Source organism: Lolium rigidum, chromosome 6 (genome assembly GCF_022539505.1).
Source record: "Lolium rigidum isolate FL_2022 chromosome 6, APGP_CSIRO_Lrig_0.1, whole genome shotgun sequence".
NCBI lineage: Eukaryota > Viridiplantae > Streptophyta > Magnoliopsida > Poales > Poaceae > Lolium > Lolium rigidum.
In genome coordinates this window covers 299,243,113-299,265,481 of record NC_061513.1, presented here as the reverse complement: position 1 = coordinate 299,265,481, position 22,369 = coordinate 299,243,113, and the positions used below count along the sequence as shown (strand labels likewise).

At 43.9% G+C, this 22,369-nt stretch overlaps 1 protein-coding gene across 1 annotated transcript; it reads right to left on the bottom strand.

Moving 5' to 3' along the window:
* Positions 1 to 21,351: 21,351 nt before the first annotated feature.
* Positions 21,352 to 21,904, bottom strand: LOC124659291 (protein NEGATIVE REGULATOR OF RESISTANCE-like). The gene has a single exon (XM_047197212.1). The coding sequence runs from the start codon at positions 21,902 to 21,904 to the stop codon at positions 21,509 to 21,511; it is 396 nt and encodes a 131-aa protein (XP_047053168.1). The 3' UTR covers positions 21,352 to 21,508.
* Between the last annotated feature and the right edge of the window lie 465 nt (positions 21,905 to 22,369).

Genomic DNA, 22,369 nt, shown 5'->3' with positions numbered 1-22,369 from the left:
TTTATTTACTGTCTTGTTCTCTATATCGAAAACACAAAAAAATTAGTTACTTGCATTTACTTTATCTAGTTTGTTTTATTTACTGTTGCTAAAATGAATACCCCTGAAAATACTAAGTTGTGTGACTTCACAAATACAAATAATAATGATTTCCTATGCACACCTATTGCTCCACCTGCTACTACAGCAGAATTCTTTGAAATTAAACCTGCTTTACTAAATCTTGTCATGAGAGATTAATTTTCCGGTGCTAGTTCCGATGATGCTCGCTGCCCATCTCAATAATTTTGTTGAACTTTGTGAAATGCAAAAGTATAAAGATGTAGATGGTGATATTATTAAATTGAAAGTGTTTCCTTTCTCATTAAGAGGAAGAGCTAAAGATTGGTTGCTATCTTTGCCTAAGAATAGTATTGATTCATGGACTAAATGCAAGGATGCTTTTATTGGTAGATATTATCCTCCCGCTAAAATTATATCTTTGAGAAGTAGCATAATGAATTTTAAGCAATTAGATACTGAACATGTTGCTCAAGCATGGGAGAGAATTAAAACTTTGGTAAAGAATTGCCCAACCCATGGACTGACTACTTGGATGATCATCCAAACCTTCTATGCAGGACTAAATTTTTTTTCGCGGAATTTATTGGATTCAGCTGCTGGAGGTACCTTTATGTCCATCACATTGGGGGCGGCTACAAAACTTCTTGATGATATGACGATAAATTACTCTGAATGGCACACGGAAAGAGCTCCACAAGGTAAGAAGGTAAATTCTGTTGAAGAAACCTCTTCCTTGAGTGATAAGATTGATGTGATTATGTCTATGCTTGTGAATGGTAGATCTAATGTTGATCCAAATAATGTTCCTTTAGCCTCATTGGTTGCTCAAGAAGAAAATGTTGATGTGAATTTCATTAAAAACAATAATTTCAACAACAATGCTTATAGGAACAACTCTAGTAATAACTATAGGCCATATCCTTCTGCTAATGGTAATGATTATGGTAATTCTTATGGGAATTCTTACAACAATAATAGGAGTGTACCCTCTGGTCTTGAAGCTATGCTTAAAGAATTTATTAGTACACAAACCGCTTTTAACAAATCTGTTGAGGAAAAGCTTGATAAAATTGATATTATTGCTTCTAGAGTTGATAGACTTGCCTCTGATGTTAATCTTTTAAAATTGAAAGTTATGCCTAATAATGATATTGATAATAAGATTACTACTACAGCAAATGCCATCCAAGTTAGAATTAATGAGAATATAAGATTAATGGCTGAATTGCGTGCTAGGTGGGATAGAGAAGAAAATGAAAAACTAGCTAAAGAGAATAATGTAGCTAAAGTTTGGACTATTACCACCACTAGTAATGTTAATTCTTCACATGTTGCTGCACCTCCTACTATCAATGGTAATATAATTGGTGTTGGCAATGTTACTACTCCTAGTGCAAAGCGTACAAAACTGCCTGAAATTGCTAAAACTGCTGAAACTGCTTGTGATAAAACTGCTGAAATTTTTTCCAACCTTGGGAACAATGATCCCATTGCTGTAGCTCATAATGATTTAGATTTTGATGATTGCCACATCTCTGAAGTTATAAAGTTCTTACAAAAACTTGCTAAAAGTCCTAATGCTAGTGCTATAAATTTAGCCTTTACAAAACATATTACAAATGCTCTCATAAAAGCTAGAGAAGAGAAACTAAAACTTGGAACTTCTATTCCTAGAAAGTTAGAAGATGGTTGGGAGCCCATCATTAAAATGAAATTCAATGACTTTGAATGTAATGCTTTATGTGATCTTGGTGCAAGTATTTCTGTTATGCCTAAAAAGATTTATGATATGCTTGACTTGCCACCATTGAAGAATTGTTATTTGGATGTTAATCTTGCCGATAATGTTAAAAAGAAACCTTTGGGGAGGATTGATAATGTGCACATTACGGTTAACAATAACCTTGTCCCCGTTGATTTTGTTGTTTTGGATATCGAATGCAATGCATCTTGTCCTATTGTGTTGGGAAGACCTTTTCTTCGAACCGTTGGTGCTCGTTATTGATATGAGGGAAGGTAATATTAAATATCAATTTCCTCTCAAGAAAGGTATGGAACATTTCCCTAGAAAGAGAATGAAGTTGCCTTTTGATTCTATTATTAGAACAAGTTATGATGTTGATGCTTCTACTCTCGATAATACTTGATTTGCACTTTCGCGCCTAGCTGAAAGGCGTTAAAGAAAAGCGCTTATGGGAGACAACCCATGTTTTTACTACAGCAATTTTTTGTTTTGTTGAGTCTTGGAAGTTGTTTACTACTGTAGCAACCTCTCCTTATCATGTTTTTGTGCCAAGTAAAGTTTCTATGTCAAAGTTGATGTTATATTTGGGATCGCTGCGCAGAAACAGCATTGCTGTCTGTCACGAATCTGGGCACAGGCCTCTGTAGAAAATTCGAAACAATCTGCCAATTTACGAGCGTGATCCTCAGATATGTACGCAACTTTCATTAGTTTTGAGTTTTTCCATTTGAGCAAGTCTGGTGCCAGCTTTAAATTCGTCTTTACGGACTGTTCTGTTTTTGACAGATTCTGCCTTTTATTTCGCATTGCCTCTTTTGCTATGTTGGATTTATTTTTTTGATCCATTAATGTCCAGTAGCATTATGCAATGTCCAGAAGTGAAAATAATGATTGTGTCACCTCTGAATGTGTGAATTATTAATTGTGCACTAACCCTCTAATGAGTTTGCTTGAAGTTTGGTGTGAAGGAAGTTTTCAAGGGTCAAGAGAGGAGAATGATATACTATGATCAAGAGGAGTGAAAGCTCTAAGCTTGGGGATGCCCCCGTGGTTCACCCCTGCATATTTTAAGAAGACTCAAGTGTCTAAGCTTGGGGATGCCCAAGGCATCCCCTTCTTCATCGACAACATCATCAGGTTCCTCCCCTGAAACTATATTTTTATTCAGTCACATCTTGTGTTCTTTACTTGGAGCGTCGGTTTGTTTTTGTTTTTGTTTTTGTTTGAATAAAATGGATCCTAGCATTCACTTTGTGGGAGAGAGACACGCTCCGCTGTTGCATATGGACACATGTGTCCTTAGGTTTTACTCATAATGTTCAAGGCGAAGTTTCTTCTTCGTTAAATTGTTATATGGTTGGAATTGGAAAATGCTACATGTAGTAACTCTAAAATGTCTTGGATAATGTGATACTTGGCAATTGTTGTGCTCATGTTTAAGCTCTTGCATCATATGCTTTGCACCCATTAATGAAGAAATACATAGAGCTTGCTAAAATTTGATTTGCATATTTGGTCTCTCTAAGGTCTAGATAATATCTAGTATTGAGTTTTGAACAACAAGGAAGACGGTGTAGAGTCTTATAATGTTTACAATATGTCTTTTATGTGAGTTTTGCTGCACCTGTTCATCCTTGAGTTTGCTTCAAATAACCTTGCTAGCCTAAACCTTGTATCGAGAGGGAATACTTCTCATGCATCCAAAATCCTTGAGCCAACTACTATGCCATTTGTGTCCACCATACCTACCTACTACATGGTATTTCTCCGCCATTCCAAAGTAAATTGCTTGAGTGATACCTTTAAAATTCCATCATTCACCTTTGCAATATATAGCTCATGGGACAAAATAGCCTTAAAAACTATCGTAGTATTGAATATGTACTTATGCACTTTATCTTTTATTAAGTTGCTTGTTGTGCGATAACCATGCTTCTGGGAAACGCCATCAACTATTGTTGAATATCATGTGAGTTGCTATGCATGTCCGTCTTGTCCGAAGGATCTATCATTTTAGTGGTTGGAGCATGCAAAATTGTTAGAGAAGAACATTGGGCCGCTAACTAAAGCCATGAATCATGGTTGAAGTTTCAGTTTTGGACATATATCCTCAATCTCATATGAGAATAATAATCATTGCTACATGCTTATGCATTTAAGAGGAGTCCATTATCTCGTTGTCCATGTTGTCCCGGTATGGATGTCTAAGTTGAGAATAATCAAAAGCGAGAAATCCAAAATGCGAGCATTCTCCTTAGACCTTTGTACAGAGCGGCATGGAGGTACCCCTTTGTGACACTTGGTTGAAACATGGCATGCGAAGATCCGGTAGTCCAAGCTAAGTAGGACGAGGTGCGGGCACTATTAGTATACTATGCATGAGGCTTGCAACTTGTAAGATATAATTTACATAACTCATATGCTTTATTACTACCGTTGACAAAATTGTTTCATGTTTTCAAAATAAAAGCTCTAGCACAAATACAGCAATCGATGCTTTCCTCTTTGAAGGACCTTTCTTTTACTTTTATTGTTGAGTCAGTTTACCGATCTCCTTCCACCTTAAGAAGCAAACACTTGTGTGAACTGTGCATTTGATTCCTACATACTTGCATATTGCACTTGTTATATTACTTTATGTTGACAATATCCATGAGATATACATGTTATAAGTTGAAAGCAACCGCTGAAACTTAATCTTCCTTTGTGTTGCTTCAATACCTTTACTTTGATTTATTGCTTTATGAGTTAACTCTTATGCAAGACTTATTGATGCTTGTCTTGAAGTACTATTCATGAAAAGTCTTTGCTATATGATTCACTTGTTTACTCATGTCATTACCTTTGTTTTGATCGCTGCATTCATTACATATGTTTACAAATAGTATGATCAAGATTATGATGGCATGTCACTTCGAAATTATCTTTGTTATCGTTTTACCTGCTCGGGACGAGCGTAACTAAGCTTAGGGATGCTGATACGTCTCCAACGTATCGATAATTTCTTATGTTCCATGCTACTTTATTGATGATACCTACATGTTTTATGCACATTATATGTCATATTTATGCATTTTCCGGAACTAACCTATTAACAAGATGCCGAAGAGCCGCTGTCGTTTTCGCTGTTTTTGGTTTCAGAAATCCTAGTAAGGAAATATTCTCGGAATTGGACGAAACTTTCGCCCGGGGTCCTATTTTTGCACGAAGCTTCCGAAGACCGAAGAGATAACGAAGTGGGGCCACGAGGCAGCCAGGGGACAGGGCGGCGCGGCCCGGGCCCCGGCCGCGCGGCCCTACCCCCGGGCACCTCGTGTGGCCCCCGCGTTGCCCTTCCGCCTACTTAAAGTCTCCGTCGCGAAACCCCCGGCACCGAGAGCCACGATACGGAAAACCTTCCGGAGACGCCGCCGCCGCGAATCCCATCTCGGGGGATTCAGGAGATCGCCTCCGGCACCCTCGCCGGAGAGGGGATTCATCTCCCGGAGGACTCTACACCGCCATGGTCGCCTCCGGAGTGATGAGTGAGTAGTTCACCCCTGGACCATGGGTCCATAGCAGTAGCTAGATGGTCGTCTTCTCCTTGTTGTGCTTCATTGTTGGATCTTGTGAGCTGCCTAACATGATCAAGATCATCTATCTGTAATTCTATATGTTGTGTTTGTCGGGATCCGATGGATAGAGAGTACTATGATTATGGTGATTATCAATCTATTGTTTATGTGTTGTTTATGATCTTGCATGCTCTTCGTTATTAGTAGAGGCTCTGGCCAAGTTTTTACTCTTAACTCCAAGAGGGAGTATTTATGCTCGATAGTGGGTTCATGCCTCCATTAAATCTGGGACAGTGACAGAAAGTTCTAAGGTTGTGGATGTGCTTGTTGCCACTAGGGATAAAACATTGATTCTATGTCTAAGGATGTAGTTGTCGATTACATTACGCACCATACTTAATGCAATTGTCCGTTGCTTAGCAACTTAATACTGAATGGGGTTCGGATGATAACCTGAAGGTGGACTTTTTAGGCATAGATGCAGTTGGATGGCGGTCTATGTACTTTGTCGTAATGCCCAATTAAATCTCACTATATTTATCATATCATGTATATGCATTGTTATGCCTTTCTCTATTTGTCAATTGCCCGACTGTAATTTGTTCACCCAACATGCTTTTATCTTATGGGAGAGACACCTCTAGTGAACTCGTGGACCCCGGTCCTATTCTTTACATAGCATACAATCTACCGCAATTGTGTTTTACTATTTTCTTTGCAAACATCTTCCACTCGATACGTTTAATCCTTTGTTACAGCAAGCCGGTGAGATTGACAACCTCACTGTTTCGTTGGGACAAAGTACTTTGGTTGTGTTGTGCGGGTTCCGCGTTGGCGCCGGAATCCTCGGTGTTGCGCCGCATCACATTTCGCGACCATCAACCTTCAACGTGCTTCTTGGCTCCTACTGGTTCGATTAAACCTTGGTTTCATACTGAGGGAAACTTGCTTCTATACGCATCATACCTTCCTCTTGGGGTTCCCAACGGACGTGTATATCTACGCGCATCACCGCCGGCCAAGCGATTCTGTCCCTGGCCGGGCAACCTCAGCTACTTCGACAGCGACGACGACGCTGACGAGGAAGACGAGGACAACGAGGGCCCTGCCGGCGGCCGCGGCAGCAGCGACGACGAGCCCGCCGGGAGTAGCGCCGACAGGGGCGACGACGGCGATGACGAGGGTAGCGACGGCCCGTAGATAGGATCTTTAGCATAGGATCCGTAGTAGTAGATGGGGCAATGTATCCCCTAGTTCTTCCTTTTGAGGGCAATCAGCTCTTCTATGTAAGAAATCCCATTATTAATGAAGAACTCCCTTTGCCATGAAGAACTTCCTTTGATTTTGCCGATTTCCTTTATGCTAATTTAGCCGATTTCCCCTCAACTGATTTTGCCGATTGTCAACTTGATCGATGCTCAATGAGCCGATGGAAACGCATCAGTTTTTTACAATAAATTGCAAGACAGGTCAATCCAGTTATCCCCTCAGACGGTAACTTGCAACCCTTGCTCAAATTCAGATCCCAAATTTCCAATCGAACAGGTCCAGTCCGCAGCCGTGGGACCCCTAGATTTTGGACTCCAAATCATCCAAACGTGATGTTAAACCTGACGGCAAAACTCCTGAATTAACGCCTTCAGGAAAGCTCTAGGACCGTAGCTGAAACAACTTGTTGCTGAAGCTGATAATTCTGCAGAACAGGTACCATTTGCCCACAAATTTCCTTGTGATAGATAACCCTGCTCTGTTTCTCTGCAGCAACAAGATGGCCCAGAGCCTATCAATGATGATGCCTCCCTCTTCAAATTTCTCCCACCAGCTCAGGTGGTTTTCTTCTGCAAGAACTCACCACCTTTCCAAAAGGATGTGATGTAGAGCCAGCCGATTCCAACAAAATCGGCTCTCAAGAGCAAAGAATCTTCCGGGCCAGCTACCCCCCGAGCCTCAGTCAAGGCGAGAACAGTAGTGAGAGAGGTGACTACCAGGAAAACTTTGAAGGGCAAAACCCTTTGCTAGCTCCAATGTAATGGCTCTCCAACTCCTCCTGGCTCAATTCCTGCGCTTTGTCGTTCAGATCGGCTCACCCTCCTTTTTGTAGACTGATGAAACTTCCAGTGGGAATGCTGATAAAGCTCCGATGCCCTCCATAACTCTGGACGTGACAACCTCTAAAGGTGACATCGACCAAGTCGCCACCTTGGCCAAACCCCAGGCAAAGCGCCGCAGCCGATTGCATTGTCACCGGCTGTTCCCATGGTCCTAGGAGAGGTGTGCTCCTTTATTGGGCTCATCCTCACCCCGATCTGCATGCCCTACGTCCCAGTGACGCTGCATTTGAAGCCCTGGTCAGTCGTGACGTTGTCTTCCTTCAGGCCAAGGATGATGATGATGAGGCCGGGATCACAGAAGTGGATTTCTGTGCCTTAGAGATTTTCCTTCAGTGAGGCCTGATCAAGTGGCAGCTTAAACTCTGTAATTCTAAAGTCGATGGCTGTGCATCGGCTGTTTATTCTTGAGTCGATGTCCGAGTATCGGCTATGCTGAAATTTTTTCTATTTTCGATTTTTTATTAGCCGATCGATTTCATGAATCGGCTCCTCTTGGGTACATACTTCGTGGCCTTGTACCTTCTCTGTGTGTATGCCCCCCGAGCCGAATCCTTCAAGTAATTTGAAGATATCGGCTTTTCAGCCAACCATAAGCCTGCCACATAACGCACCATGCTAAATAGCACAGCGGCTAACACGTGTGGTGAGAATAATTTTAGCCGATTGCTGGAATCGGCTATCCTTGCAGCTGTTGATCCAACTATTTGCTGATAAATGTTGGTCGTGGCTTATCCCCAAAACCAATGTCAATCTCTTCTAGTTCATCAGCTGATGTAAACCCATACCACAGCTTTCCATCGCCTGTTAAATCAATGCTGAACATAGGCAGAAGGCATGTTGAGGCTGATTTTGGCCGATTGCTAGAATCGGCCTCCTTTTCCATTGCAATGTTTAATGAGGGTTTACAACTTCTTGGTTCTCTGCTATAGCTACGTGGCATGCTTGAGGTGAGATCCTTACTTTTTATTTTTTGGGGCCGATCGCAGGGATCGGCCTCGCCACGTACGTCCATAGACTTGGATCTTGCTACTCTGTCAGGCCAGTGGATAAGACCAGCCTCACCCCATTTTTTGAAGCTTCGATGCGCTCACAGCCGTCCAGGTTGATTCCAGAGAGCGGCTCTTGGTCGTTTGCCTCCCAAATTGTCATGCCAGCCAAAGAGATCTCGATCGAATCATCTGCATGAACAACCTCCACTTCATCTCCATCCCATTGTATGATGCACTGATGCATTGTGGATGGAATGCAGCAGTTAGTGTGGATCCAATCCCTTCCTAGCAGAACAGCATAAGTGCTCTTGCTGTCAACGATGAAGAACGATGTAGGGATGGTTTTTCGGCCGACAGTTAAGTCTACGTTCAGAACACCCTTAGCTTCTGACGCTTGGCCGTTGAAATCACTTAGCGTGACGTTGGTCTTGATCAGATCGTCATTAGATCGTCCCAAACGTCGCATCATGTAGTATGGCATTATGTTGACCACTGCTCCCGTGTCAACCAGCATCTTGCTGATAGGCTGCCCATTGATATAACCTTTTAGGTATAGGGCTTTCAGATGCCTGTAGCTCCTCTCTCGTGGCTTCTCAAAGATGACTGGTCGCGGGCCGCAATCAAACTGTGCCACTGACACTTCCTCGTCTCTTGGAGCACAAAACTCTGACGGGAGAATGAACACCATGTTTGTATCAGCCGATGCCTCTGCATCGGCTTTTGTCTACTTGGGCCGCCACACTTTCTTTGGTGGGCGAGCCTCCATCTCTAATGTCTGCTGAATTTTCATGGCCAGATCGGGCCGTGCTTTCCTCAACATGTACAGGTACTGCGCCTCGGCTTTCTCCAAGTTTCGTAGCCGTTGCACTCTACGCTTTTGGGAGTGGCTGAGTCCATCAGGGCACCACCTTGGCCGGTGATATCTATCTTCTTCCTCTGACTCCTCGAAGTCTTCATCTTGAGATGACTCAGCTCGTTTTTTCTGAGGTGGGAGAGGTCCTAGACGATTGAACACTGAAACTTCATTTGTTCCCCTCCTCTTCTGTCTACATTCTGGGTAGTTCTCGATTGTAGGCAATCGGCTCATTCCTGAGTCCTGGCAGTGTTTGAAAAAAGGACAGTTCCAATGCCTATCCATGTCCTCTTGCTCTCTCGACCTCCCTCTAGCGCGACGCTCATACCCTTAGTTGCTTCTGTCATATCGACGGTATTTCCTGTCGCCCGCATCAGACCGATGATCTCTCTTATCATCTACGTCGTAGCGCCGACGTCAGTCATACTGCTGCTCATACTTGTTAAGGAGGTGCGCGGAAAGTGGTCGTTGATACCGCACGCTTCTCACCTCTTCCTCAGTCAAATACCGTCTGTCATCATGCTGGGGCCGGTCGCGTGGATCGGCCTCCTTTGCATCTTTGCCACGGGAGTGACTGCTCTCTGGCTTATCCTTGCTATGGTGATCTGCGAACCCTGCCATGTTGATAGCAAACGAGAAACCTGGCTCGCGTATTATGAAGTGACTGAGATCGACCATGTTGACTTCAGGAAACGGATTCGTGTCAACTCTCGTGGCAAACTGACCGAAAAGTAATCGGTCTTGTTCTATCGCCATCTGAATCTGTCCGCGCAAGACTTTGCAGTCATTGGTGGCATGAGTGAACGTGTGATGCCATTTGCAGTATGGCCTGCCGTTCATCTCTTGTAATGTGGGGATTTTGTGGCCTTCGGGTAACTTCAGCTGTTTTTCCTTCAGCAGCAAATCAAAAATTTGCTCCATTTTGCTTAAATCAAAGTCAAACCCTTTTGCAGGCCCTGGTTGTTTCACCCACTTGCAGGACACGGGTTTTGCCCCCCGGGTCCACTCAGCTACAGCGACTTCCTGATCTCCTGCAGAATCCTCATCTTCGTCCGTCTCGATCAGGGCGACGCGCTTGAACTTGTCTTGATACATTTCTGGGTGGCGCTGTTCATACGATGTCAATTTCTGAACCATATGCGCCAGTGAATTGTAGTCAGCTTGGAAGGTCACATCTCGGAGCGGCGTTGACAGGCCTGCTATCGCCAGCTCGACTGCTTCCTTCTCAGATAAACGGACCGAATGACATCGGTTCTTGACAGTCCTGAAACGCTGAATGTATTCAGACCCTGTCTCTCCTCGCCTTTGCCGAACCTGGGACAGATCGGCAATGCCAGCTTCAGTAGCTTCTGAATGATATTGTAAGTGAAATTGTTCCTCCAGCTGCTTCCACGTTCGAACCGAATCCGGTGGCAACGAGGTGTACCACCCAAAGGCCGGACCCGTGAGAGATTGTGAAAAGAACCTCACACGTAGCTCGTCTGAAGCTAAGACCATACCCAACTGCGCTAAATATCGGCTCACGTGCTCAATTGAGCTAGATCCTTCTGATCCACTGAATTTTGTGAAGTCAGGGAGCCGATACTTAGGAGGTAGTGGAATTAGGTCATACTCGTTGGGATACGGCTTGGAGTAGCCGATCATTCTCTTCTTCGGCAGGATGCCGAACTGATCTCTCAAGATTGCGGTGATCTCATCCACCGTAGGAGCTGTAGAGGTTGAGCGTTCATGACTTGTTCCGGTGGCATATTTAGCTAGCCACGCCTGTTTCTCAGCATCTGCTCCAGAATTTCCTCCTGCTCCAGCAACTACTCCTGTCCCAGCAACCCTTCCTGCCGTGGTAGTCCCTCCTGCTGTAACCTGGCTCATCCAGTTGTTGCAGTCCGGCACGTATGTACACACGTATCCATGCGGAATCTCCTTGGGCGGCTCATACAGGAATTGGTAATCGCCAGGATCACCTCCAACCTTGTAGACGACGTACGCCGGTGAACCCTGTTGCTGTGGAGCTGCCATCGTGTATTGCAGCGGTGGCCTAGTATAGAGCGGTATCTCCCCCTGGTGAGTTCCTAGAGCAGGACCTGACGGAGAATACTTATGCTTCATGATTTCTTGCACCATATTAAGCGCGACACGCTCCAAAGTGTTCACCAGGCTCTCAGAATGCCGATGAAGCGAATGAGCCACGGCATAGTTAACTTCCTGTCGCAGGGCTCTGGTACGTTCCTCCGAAGGGAGAGATAGATCTAGTCCCTCTAACGCGCCTTCGGGTTGGAACCCTTTGAACTTGATGCCGTGCGAACGGGTCCTTTCAAAAGCGCCGATGAGATCGGCTTCCAAGATGGCCTTGAGATCATCATATTTCTTCTTATGCTCAGCAGGCAGATCTTCGTACTTGATCGGTTCTTCCGCCATCTCGGATGTAGATGTTGACGTGGTTGTTGCAGAAGATTGTCCCACCGGGCGTGCCAGAATGTGTTGCCTGCCAAAACCCACCGGCGAGCAGTGGTTAAGCAACACGAAGAGCCGGGAGGCTTCCAAGGCTGCAGGGGGCCCTGGTCCCTCGACGTCGTCCCGCAAATGTTCCGGCACACGTCCCAGCGGTTGCAAGGGCGTGCCACCTGACCTATACCTGGTCAGGAAGGTGTTGGATTGCTTCGATGGCAGACACGTAAACATTAAATACGAGCCCGATCGGCTCTCAGGTTGCTAATGGCGTGTAACTCACACGTTCGTTGGGAACCCCAAGAGGAAGGTATGATGCGCACAGTAGCAAGTTTTCCCTCAGAAAGAAACCAAGGTTTAATCGAACCAGTAGGAGCCAAGAAGCACGTTGAAGGTTGATGGTCGCGAAATGTGATGCGGCGCAACACCGAGGATTCCGGCGCCAACGCGGAACCCGCACAACACAACCCAAGTACTTTGTCCCAACGAAACAGGTGAGGTTGTCAATCTCACCGGCTTGCTTGTAACAAAGGATTAAGCGTATCGAGTGGAAGATGTTTGCAAAGAAAATAGTAAAACACAATTGCGATAGATTGTATGCTATGTAAAGAATAGGACCGGGGTCCACGAGTTCACTAGAGGTGTCTCTCCCATAAGATAAAAGCATGTTGGGTGAACAAATTACAGTCGGGCAATTGACAAATAGAGAAAGGCATAACAATGCATATACATGATATGATAAATATGGTGAGATTTAATCCGGGCATTACAACAAAGTACATAGACCGCCATCCAACTGCATCTATGCCTAAAAAGTCCACCTTCAGGTTATCATCCGAACCCCATTCAGTATTAAGTTGCTAAGCAACAGACAATTGCATTAAGTATGGTGCGTAATGTAATCGACAACTACATCCTTAGACATAGAATCAATGTTTTATCCCTAGTGGCAACAAGCACATCACAACCTTAGAACTTTCTGTCACTGTCCCAGGTGTCAATGAAGGCATGAACCCACTATCGAGCATAAATACTCCCTCTTGGAGTTAAAAGTACAAACTTGGCCAGAGCCTCTACTAGTAACGGAGAGCATGCAAGATCATAAACAACACATAAACAATAGATTGATAATCACCATAATCATAGTACTCTCTATCCATCGGATCCCGACAAACACAACATATAGAATTACATATAGATGATCTTGATCATGTTAGGCAGCTCACAAGATCCAACAATGAAGCACAACGAGGAGAAGACGACCATCTAGCTACTGCTATGGACCTATGGTCCAGGGGTGAACTACTCACTCATCACTCCGGAGGCGATCATGGCGATGAAGAGTCCTCCGGGAGATGAATCCCCTCTCCGGCAGGGTGCCGGAGGCGATCTCCGAATCCCCCGAGATGGGATTCGCGGCGGCGGCGTCTCCGAAAGGTTTTCCGTATCGTGGCTCTCGGTACCGGGGGTTTCGCGACGGAGGCTTTAAGTAGGCGAAAGGGCAACGCGGGGGCCACACGAGGGGCCCGGGGGCAGGCCGGCGCGGCCGGGGCTTGGGCCGCGCCGCCCTATCCCCCGGCTGCCTCGTGGCCCCACTTCGTTATCTCTTCGGTCTTCTGGAAGCTTCGTGCAAAAATAGGACCCTGGGCGAAGATTTCGTCCAATTCCGAGAATATTTCCTTACTAGGATTTCTGAAACCAAAAACAGCAGAAAATAGCAACTGGCTCTTCGGCATCTTGTTAATAGGTTAGTTCCAGAAAATGCATAAATATGACATATAATGTGCATAAAACATGTAGGTATCATCAATAAAGTAGCATGGAACATAAGAAATTATCGATACGTTGGAGACGTATCAGCATCCCTAAGCTTAGTTCCGCTCGTCCCGAGCAGGTAAAACGATAACAAAGATAATTTCGAAGTGACATGCCATCATAATCTTGATCATACTATTTGTAAACATATGTAATGAATGCAGCGATCAAAACAAAGGTAATGACATGAGTAAACAAGTGAATCATATAGCAAAGACTTTTCATGAATAGTACTTCAAGACAAGCATCAATAAGTCTTGCATAAGAGTTAACTCATAAAGCAATAAATCAAAGTAAAGGTATTGAAGCAACACAAAGGAAGATTAAGTTTCAGCGGTTGCTTTCAACTTATAACATGTATATTTCATGGATATTGTCAACATAAAGTAATATAACAAGTGCAATATGCAAGTATGTAGGAATCAATGCACAGTTCACACAAGTGTTTGCTTCTTAAGGTGGAAGGAGATAGGTAAAGTGACTCAACAATAAAAGTAAAAGAATGGTCCTTCAAAGAGGAAAGCATCGATTGCTGTATTTGTGCTAGAGCTTTTATTTTGAAAACATGAAACAATTTTGTCAACGGTAGTAATAAAGCATATGAGTTATGTAAATTATATCTTACAAGTTGCAAGCCTCATGCATAGTATACTTATAGTGTCCGCACCTCGTCCTACTTAGCTTGGACTACCGGATCTTTGCATGCCATGTTTCAACCAAGTGTCACAAAGGGGTACCTCCATGCCGCCAGTACAAAGGTCTAAGGAGAAAGCTCGCATTTCGGATTTCTCGCTTCTGATTATTCTCAACTTAGACATCCATACCGGGACAACATGGACAACAGATAATGGACTCCTCTTAAATGCATAAGCATGTAGCAATGATTATTGTTCTCATATGAGATTGAGGATATATGTCCAAAACTGAAACTTCAACCATGGTTCATGGCTTTAGTTAGCGGCCCAATGTTCTTCTCTAACAATTTTGCATGCTCCAACCACTAAAATGATAGACCTTCGGACAAGACGGACATGCATAGCAACTCACATGATATTCAACAATAGTTGATGGCGTTCCCCGAAGCATGGTTATCGCACAACAAGCAACTTAATAAAAGATAAAGTGCATAAGTACATATTCAATACTACGATAGTTTTTAAGGCTATTTTGTCCCATGAGCTATATATTGCAAAGGTGAATGATGGAATTTTAAAGGTAGCACTCAAGCAATTTACTTTGGAATGGCGGAGAAATACCATGTAGTAGGTAGGTATGGTGGACACAAATGGCATAGTAATTGGCTCAAGGATTTTGGATGCATGAGAAGTATTCCCTCTCGATACAAGGTTTAGGCTAGCAAGGTTATTTGAAGCAAACTCAAGGATGAACTGGTGCAGCAAAACTCACATAAAAGACATATTGTAAACATTATAAGACTCTACACCGTCTTCCTTGTTGTTCAAAACTCAATACTAGATATTATCTAGACCTTAGAGAGACCAAATATGCAAATCAAATTTTAGCATGCTCTATGTATTTCTTCATTAATGGGTGCAAAGCATATGATGCAAGAGCTTAAACATGAGCACAACAATTGCCAAGTATCACATTATCCAAGACATTTTAGAATTACTACATGTAGCATTTTCCAATTCCAACCATATAACAATTTAACGAAGAAGAAACTTCGCCTTGAACATTATGAGTAAAGCCTAAGGACATATGTGTCCATATGCAACAGCGGAGCGTGTCTCTCTCCCACAAAGTGAATGCTAGGATCCATTTTATTCAAACAAAAACAAAAACAAAAACAAACCGACGCTCCAAGCAAAGAACACAAGATGTGATTGAATAAAAATATAGTTTCGGGGAGGAACCCGATGATGTTGTCGATGAAGAAGGGGATGCCTTGGGCATCCCCAAGCTTAGACGCTTGAGTCTTCTTAAAATATGCAGGGATGAACCACGGGGGCATCCCCAAGCTTAGAGCTTTCACTCCTCTTGATCATAGTATATCATTCTCCTCTCTTGACCCTTGAAAACTTCCTTCACACCAAACTTCAAGCAAACTCATTAGAGGGTTAGTGCACAATTAATAATTCACACATTCAGAGGTGACACAATCATTATTTTCACTTCTGGACATTGCATAATGCTACTGGACATTAATGGATCAAAGAAATAAATCCAACATAGCAAAAGAGGCAATGCGAAATAAAAGGCAGAATCTGTCAAAAACAGAACAGTCCGTAAAGACGAATTTAAAGATGGCACCAGACTTGCTCAAATGGAAAAACTCAAAACTAATGAAAGTTGCGTACATATCTGAGGATCACGCTCGTAAATTGGCAGATTTTTTCGAATTTTCTACAGAGGCCTGTGCCCAGATTCGTGACAGACAGCAATGCTGTTTCTGCGCAGCGATCCCAAATATAACATCAACTTTGACATAGAAACTTTACTTGGCACAAAAACATGATAAGGAGAGGTTGCTACAGTAGTAAACAACTTCCAAGACTCAAATATAAAACAAAGTACTGTAGTAAAAAACATGGGTTGTCTCCCATAAGCGCTTTTTTTAACGCCTTTCAGCTAGGCGCAGAAAGTGCAAATCAAGTATTATCAAGGGATGAGGCATCAACATTACCTTGGGTATTGGGGGTTTTCTCAACCAAGCATAGTATATTGGATATATAAGTTTTAGCGTCTCCCTTTTCATTAATCTTAGGCTTGCTACTCTCATCGAACAAATTTTCAGGAACAAGCCAAGCATAGTTATTTTCTAGTGCATCATTCATAGCTAGGAGTTTACATGGTATTGGTGCTTTGATCTCCCCACCATCATTAATATTATTAGTGTACCTTATTCTATCCATATCCATTTTTTCAAAGAGACCAATAAAATTGGTATGAGAACCTAGCATATTAAATTTAGCAAAAACCTTTCTAGCCTCTCTTGCTAGACCACCAAATTCTCTAAGAAGGGTTTCTAAAACAAAATCTTTCTTTTCCCCTTCTTCCATATCACCAAGTGTAAGAAACATGTGTTGGATTATAGGATTGAGATTAACAAATTTAGTTTCCAACATGCGAACTAAAGCAGCAGCAGCAATTTCATAGGTAGGTGCGAGTTCTACCAAGTGTCTATCTTCAAAATCTTCAGTAATACTAACATGATTGTAAAATTCTTCTATATTATTTCTCCCAACTATGGACCCACGTCCTACCGGTATGTCTTTTGTGGTAAAATTAAAAGGAAACATGATGAATCAAGTAAAGTAAATGCAAGTAACTAATTTTTTTTTTGTGTTTTGGATATAGAGAGCAAGACAATAAATAAAGTAAAACTAGCAACTAATTTTTGTGTGTTTTGTTTAGGTGCAGCAAACAAAGTAGTAAATAAAATAAAGCAAGACAAAAACAAAGTAAAGAGATTGAGAAGTGGAGACTCCCCTTGCAGCGTGTCTTGATCTCCCCGGCAACGGCGCCAGAAAAAAAGCTTGATGGCGTGTAACTCACACGTTCGTTGGGAACCCCAAGAGGAAGGTATGATGCGCACGAGTAGCAAGTTTTCCCTCGGAAAGAAACCAAGGTTTAATCGAACCGAGTAGGAGCCAAGAAGCACGTTGAAGGTTGATGGTCGCGAAATGTGATGCGGCGCAACACCAGGCATTCCGGCGCCAACGCGGAACCTGCACAACACAACCCAAGTACTTTGTCCCAACGAAACAGTGAGGTTGTCAATCTCACCGGCTTGCTGTAACAAAGGATTAAGCGTATCGAGTGGAAGATGTTTGCAAAGAAAACAATAAAACACAATTGCAGTAGATTGTATGCTATGTAAAGAATAGGACCGGGGTCCACAGTTCACTAGAGGTGTCTCTCCCATAAGATAAAAGCATGTTGGGTGAACAAATTACAGTCGGGCAATTGACAAATAGAGAAAGGCATAACAATGCATATACATGATATGATAAATATAGTGAGATTTAATCCGGGCATTACGACAAAGTACATAGACCGCCATCCAACTGCATCTATGCCTAAAAAGTCCACCTTCAGGTTATCATCCGAACCCCATTCGGTATTAAGTTGCTAAGCAACGAGACAATTGCATTAAGTATGGTGCGTAATGTAATCGACAACTACATCCTTAGACATAGAATCAATGTTTTATCCCTAGTGGCAATAGCACATCACAACCTTAGAACTTTCTCATCACTGTCCCAGGTGTCAATGAAGGCATGAACCCACTATCGAGCATAAATACTCCCTCTTGGAGTTAAAAGTACAAACTTGGCCAGAGCCTCTACTAGTAACGGAGAGCATGCAAGATCATAAACAACACATAAACAATAGATTGATAATCACCATAATCATAGTACTCTCTATCCATCGAATCCCGACAAACACAACATATAGAATTACATATAGATGATCTTGATCATGTTAGGCAGCTCACAAGATCCAACAATGAAGCACAACGAGGAGAAGCCGACCATCTAGCTACTGCTATGGACCTATGGTCCAGGGGTGAACTACTCACTCATCACTCCGGAGGCGATCATGGAGATGAAGAGTCCTCCGGGAGATGAATCCCCTCTCCGGCAGGGTGCCGAAGGCGATCTCCGAACCCCCGAGATGGGATTCGCGGCGGCGGCGTCTCTGGAAGGTTTTCCGTATCGTGGCTCTCGGTACTGGGGGTTTCGCGACGGAGGCTTTAAGTAGGCGAAAGGGCAACGCGGGGGGCCACACGAGGGGCCCAGGGGGCAGGCCGGCGCGGCCAGGGCTTGGGCCGCGCTGCCCTATCCCCTGGCTGCCTCGTGGCCCCACTTCGTTATCTCTTCGGTCTTCTGGAAGCTTCGTGCAAAAATAGGACCCTGGGCGAAGATTTCGTCCAATTCCGAGAATATTTCCTTACTAGGATTTCTGAAACCAAAAACAGCAGAAAACAGCAACCGACTCTTCGGCATCTTGTTAATAGGTTAGTTCCAGAAAATGCATAAATATGACATATAGTGTGCATAAAACATGTAGGTATCATCAATAAAGTAGCATGGAACATAAGAAATTATCGATACGTTGGAGACGTATCAGTTGCCCTGTGGATCGGCTCACAAAGCCGATCGCCCCATGGTTCACGTCGGGTTAACGATGACATGGGGCTCCTGCTTGATCAGTATAAAGCTAAACCAATCTACGACAGTTTAGGGTTTTCACCGTGTGATTGGAACGTCCTACGCGTAGTTGAGCCTAATAGACACGAAAGATAATGGAAAACTAACCCTAAAAGAGGCCTAAAAACCAACATTAAGTTAATTCCCGGAACATCCCTCTTAGGGCTAACAAACCATACCTAACGCACTACCGGATCGTTCAACCCGTTTGCAAGGCCTAACCATACAGATATTAAACCAATCCTTGAAGAATCAAGGAGCAACTATAACAGATTGGATCTACTAAACAACGAACAAGCATGGTGCTGCCCCTACACCTAGATAGGTGTAAGGGCAGCTAGATATCAAGGGACGGCATGGCTAAGCAGATATGCATAAGAAAAAGCATCCATGCAGGCCCCAAAACATCTACGATAAATAGTGCTACTCGCCATCAATAACGCTTCCGCACGAGCAGCACCAGGTAACGAATAAACGCGTACTGCCTAGATCGCAAGATGCGATCTAGGCAGCATGATGCTTACCCGGGAGAAACCCTCGAAAGAAGGGGTGGCGATGCGCCTGATTTGTGTTTGTTGTGAACGTGATTGTCCTCCTTTTCCAATAACCCTAGATACATATTTATAGTCCAAGGGACTCTCTAATTCGGGCGTGCACCTAACCGTGCACGGGTTAAACTCTATCTTTTAATTCTAACTAAGATGCAATCTACTATATTTACAGATACATGGGCAATCTAGCCCAAACTCTTCGTGCAATGCCGCTTCAAAGATGCTCCACGTGTATATCCTTCAAGCACATCTTCACTTACGGCCCATCTCCTGATTTGGCCAAAATCTGGTGATAACAGTAACTCCATTCTCCCCTCTCCTCATTAACTCACTGCCACATAAGAAAATTTATTAAGTTGAACACGAAGTTACTACCGAATTACTTGCACTATGAGTAGTCTATGTTGAATATAAATATAGTGCCTAACCTCTTTCCATTAGATTGATCTTTTGGTTGAACTGGCTAGCGCATCAATCCTATATGGTATCAGAGCCAAGTGTCTTGAGTTCAAGACCCTGCTCGCGCAGTATAAAAAAACAAAAAAGATTCTGCGGCATGTGCATCAAACCCACCTAATGACTAAAATAAGCTAGACGTGAGGGAAGTGTTGAATATAAATATAGTGCCTAGCCTCGTTCCATTAGATCGGTTTTTTTGGTTAAACTGCCTAGCGCATCAATCCTATAGTCTGATTGTCTGACGAGGAAATTTATAGTCAGTCTCATGGCAAAAGAAAGGATCTCGTAGTACTGGATAATTAATCTATGTTATCTAGTACTAGAAAGTGTGCATGGAGCATAACGCGCGCATCTGAGAATGCAATTCGCCGCCTCACCTACGTGGAAGTTGCTTTTCAAAAAAAAAACGTGGGAGCTGCGTATTTAGTGTTGTAGGACAGTTTTCTGATTGGAAGGGTGGCTACCCTGTTCGACAGTATTGCGCAATATCTCAGAGATCGTTTATGTTGGTTTCCACGCATGTTCCTCTTATGAACAAAAAATTGCTCGCCTATTTTCCGTGTAAAATTTTGTTGTTTCATTCTCTTAATAGATAAGGAGTTAATGTCCTTGGCGAGATTTATTAATAGGAAAATTTAAAGTAACTTTTTATTAGTAATTATTTTAAAAAATGAACATTTACTGAAGGCGGGTGGAGTACTCCGTTAACAACGAAATATGCCCGACGGAAGAAAAACATGCAGAAAAACAAAAAATGAAGAACAAAAATCCGCAATTAGTCCACGTAACACATCGAAGAGGAAAAGGTCCTGTTTCGCAAAAACGACAAAAAAGTCCCCTCTAGGTTTACCTAACGAGATCTCCCTGCCTTCGTGGGCATCATTGTAAGCACGTGAAACAAAAGCTTGACATACCGGTTATTTGAAACTTATGTGTACATAACAATCTTTTCTATCTTATATGATGTCAGGACGACTATACCTTTATCCTAAAAAAATAGCTTGAACTACCTCATGTCACACGGCTACACCTTTCTCTTCTAGCAGAGGCTAAATCTTCTTCCGAAAAACATCGCCTTAATCTTTCTAGGATTACGGCTAGTTTCGAGGCCGCCGTGTTTCATCATTTACGATCTTGATGTTTGCCATGTCACCTTAGAGCTTGACAACTCGGCTCAAGCCGCAGGCCATTTCCGTAATGTTGTTTTTCACAACAACAACACCTGTCGGTGTTCTGTATTTCACAACGACGACAGTAACTGTGAGAGTATTCACACAACATCCATTCGTGCCGGGTAAGAAATCGAAACAAATCTGAGTTCACGCGTGATTTTTAATGGAAGAGAGAGACTGTTGAAGAGATGTGACATGAAGGTGATGCAATATTCATAGCCTGAAAGCTCACGCGACAACGAAGGGTAGCGAGAGCGCCGAACAATGTCACGATCGCGTCGCGTCCGATCCATCATCCGCATCCTTGCCATTATCGTCGTTTTGATTACCGAAAGAATTTGTTAAAGGAGATGGGGCAAACCCTATGTACAAAACCACGTCTTCGTAGTTCGTAGGCTCCATCAGCCGCGAGCCCGCGAGTCGCCGGCGACATCGGCCTCCGGTTTTACCGACCCCGCATTCCACATCTTCTGTTCCTGACCGGTGATTGTGAGAGGTAGCACCGGCCGGCGATAAAACTTATCGTCGGTGACTGTAAGAGCGGGCGACGTCGTCGTCGCTATGCGTGGACGCGCTCAGGGGCGCGGGGTGGCCGACGCCTCGGGCTCCGGCTCGGCGTTGAGGTCTAGGGTGACGCGCGACGGCGTGGCGTTCTCGGCGACGCGCTCGTCGACGGTTGACCGCTGCTGCTGCTGCTGCTGCTGCTGCGTCGACGGCGCCGTTGTCGTCGGGGCAGCCGGAGGAGCGAAGTCCTCCCAGGAGAAGCTGGGGCGCCATGCCGGCGCGCGTGCGAGACCAGCCCGGCCGCCAGCTCCGGCTCGCGACACGAAGCGGCGCGAGGCGTCGCGCATGCGGCGGAGGATGGCGTAGAACTCCTCCACCTCAGCGTCGGAGGCCTCTTCGACGACGTGGGCGACGTCGGTGTCGGCATCGGTGCGCTTGCGCTTGGCGTCGGCGGTGGGCGCGTCCATCGTCGTCCAGGCGTGCGTCTGAGTACACTGGTGTTTGTTAGGCGGGTGCGGTGGTCTTGACGAGTGTTTCCGACGAAAAGAAGCCTAAAGGCCTACTACGCTTATATGGGACCAAAAACAAGGGCCAGTTGCGTTGGAGAGTTGGAGAACAAAATAAAGTCACTCTTTTCTTCACGATGGGACGGCAAGTAAGCTCCACCGTGCTCACTGCTCACAAACTACCGGAGTGCAAAACCACGGCGACCAGACCAAAAGCATCTCAGCCACCGCACTCAAACGGCGGTACACGCCTCGGACAGATGAAATGGGTGCCCTCGGACCAGCGACCTCCCTCAAACAGCCTATCTTTTCACATTATTTTTCAATTTTAAGCATGTATCCAAATAATTTCGAAATGTAAAAAATAATTAAATAAAAATTTAGCATATAAATAAGTAGCAGCTTCACAATAAGTAAAATGAAATA

Coding starts and splice junctions, on each gene's coding strand:
- LOC124659291 (XM_047197212.1), bottom strand. CDS start 21,904: ATGGACGCGCCCACCGCCGACGCCAAGCGCAAGCGCACCGATGCCGAC.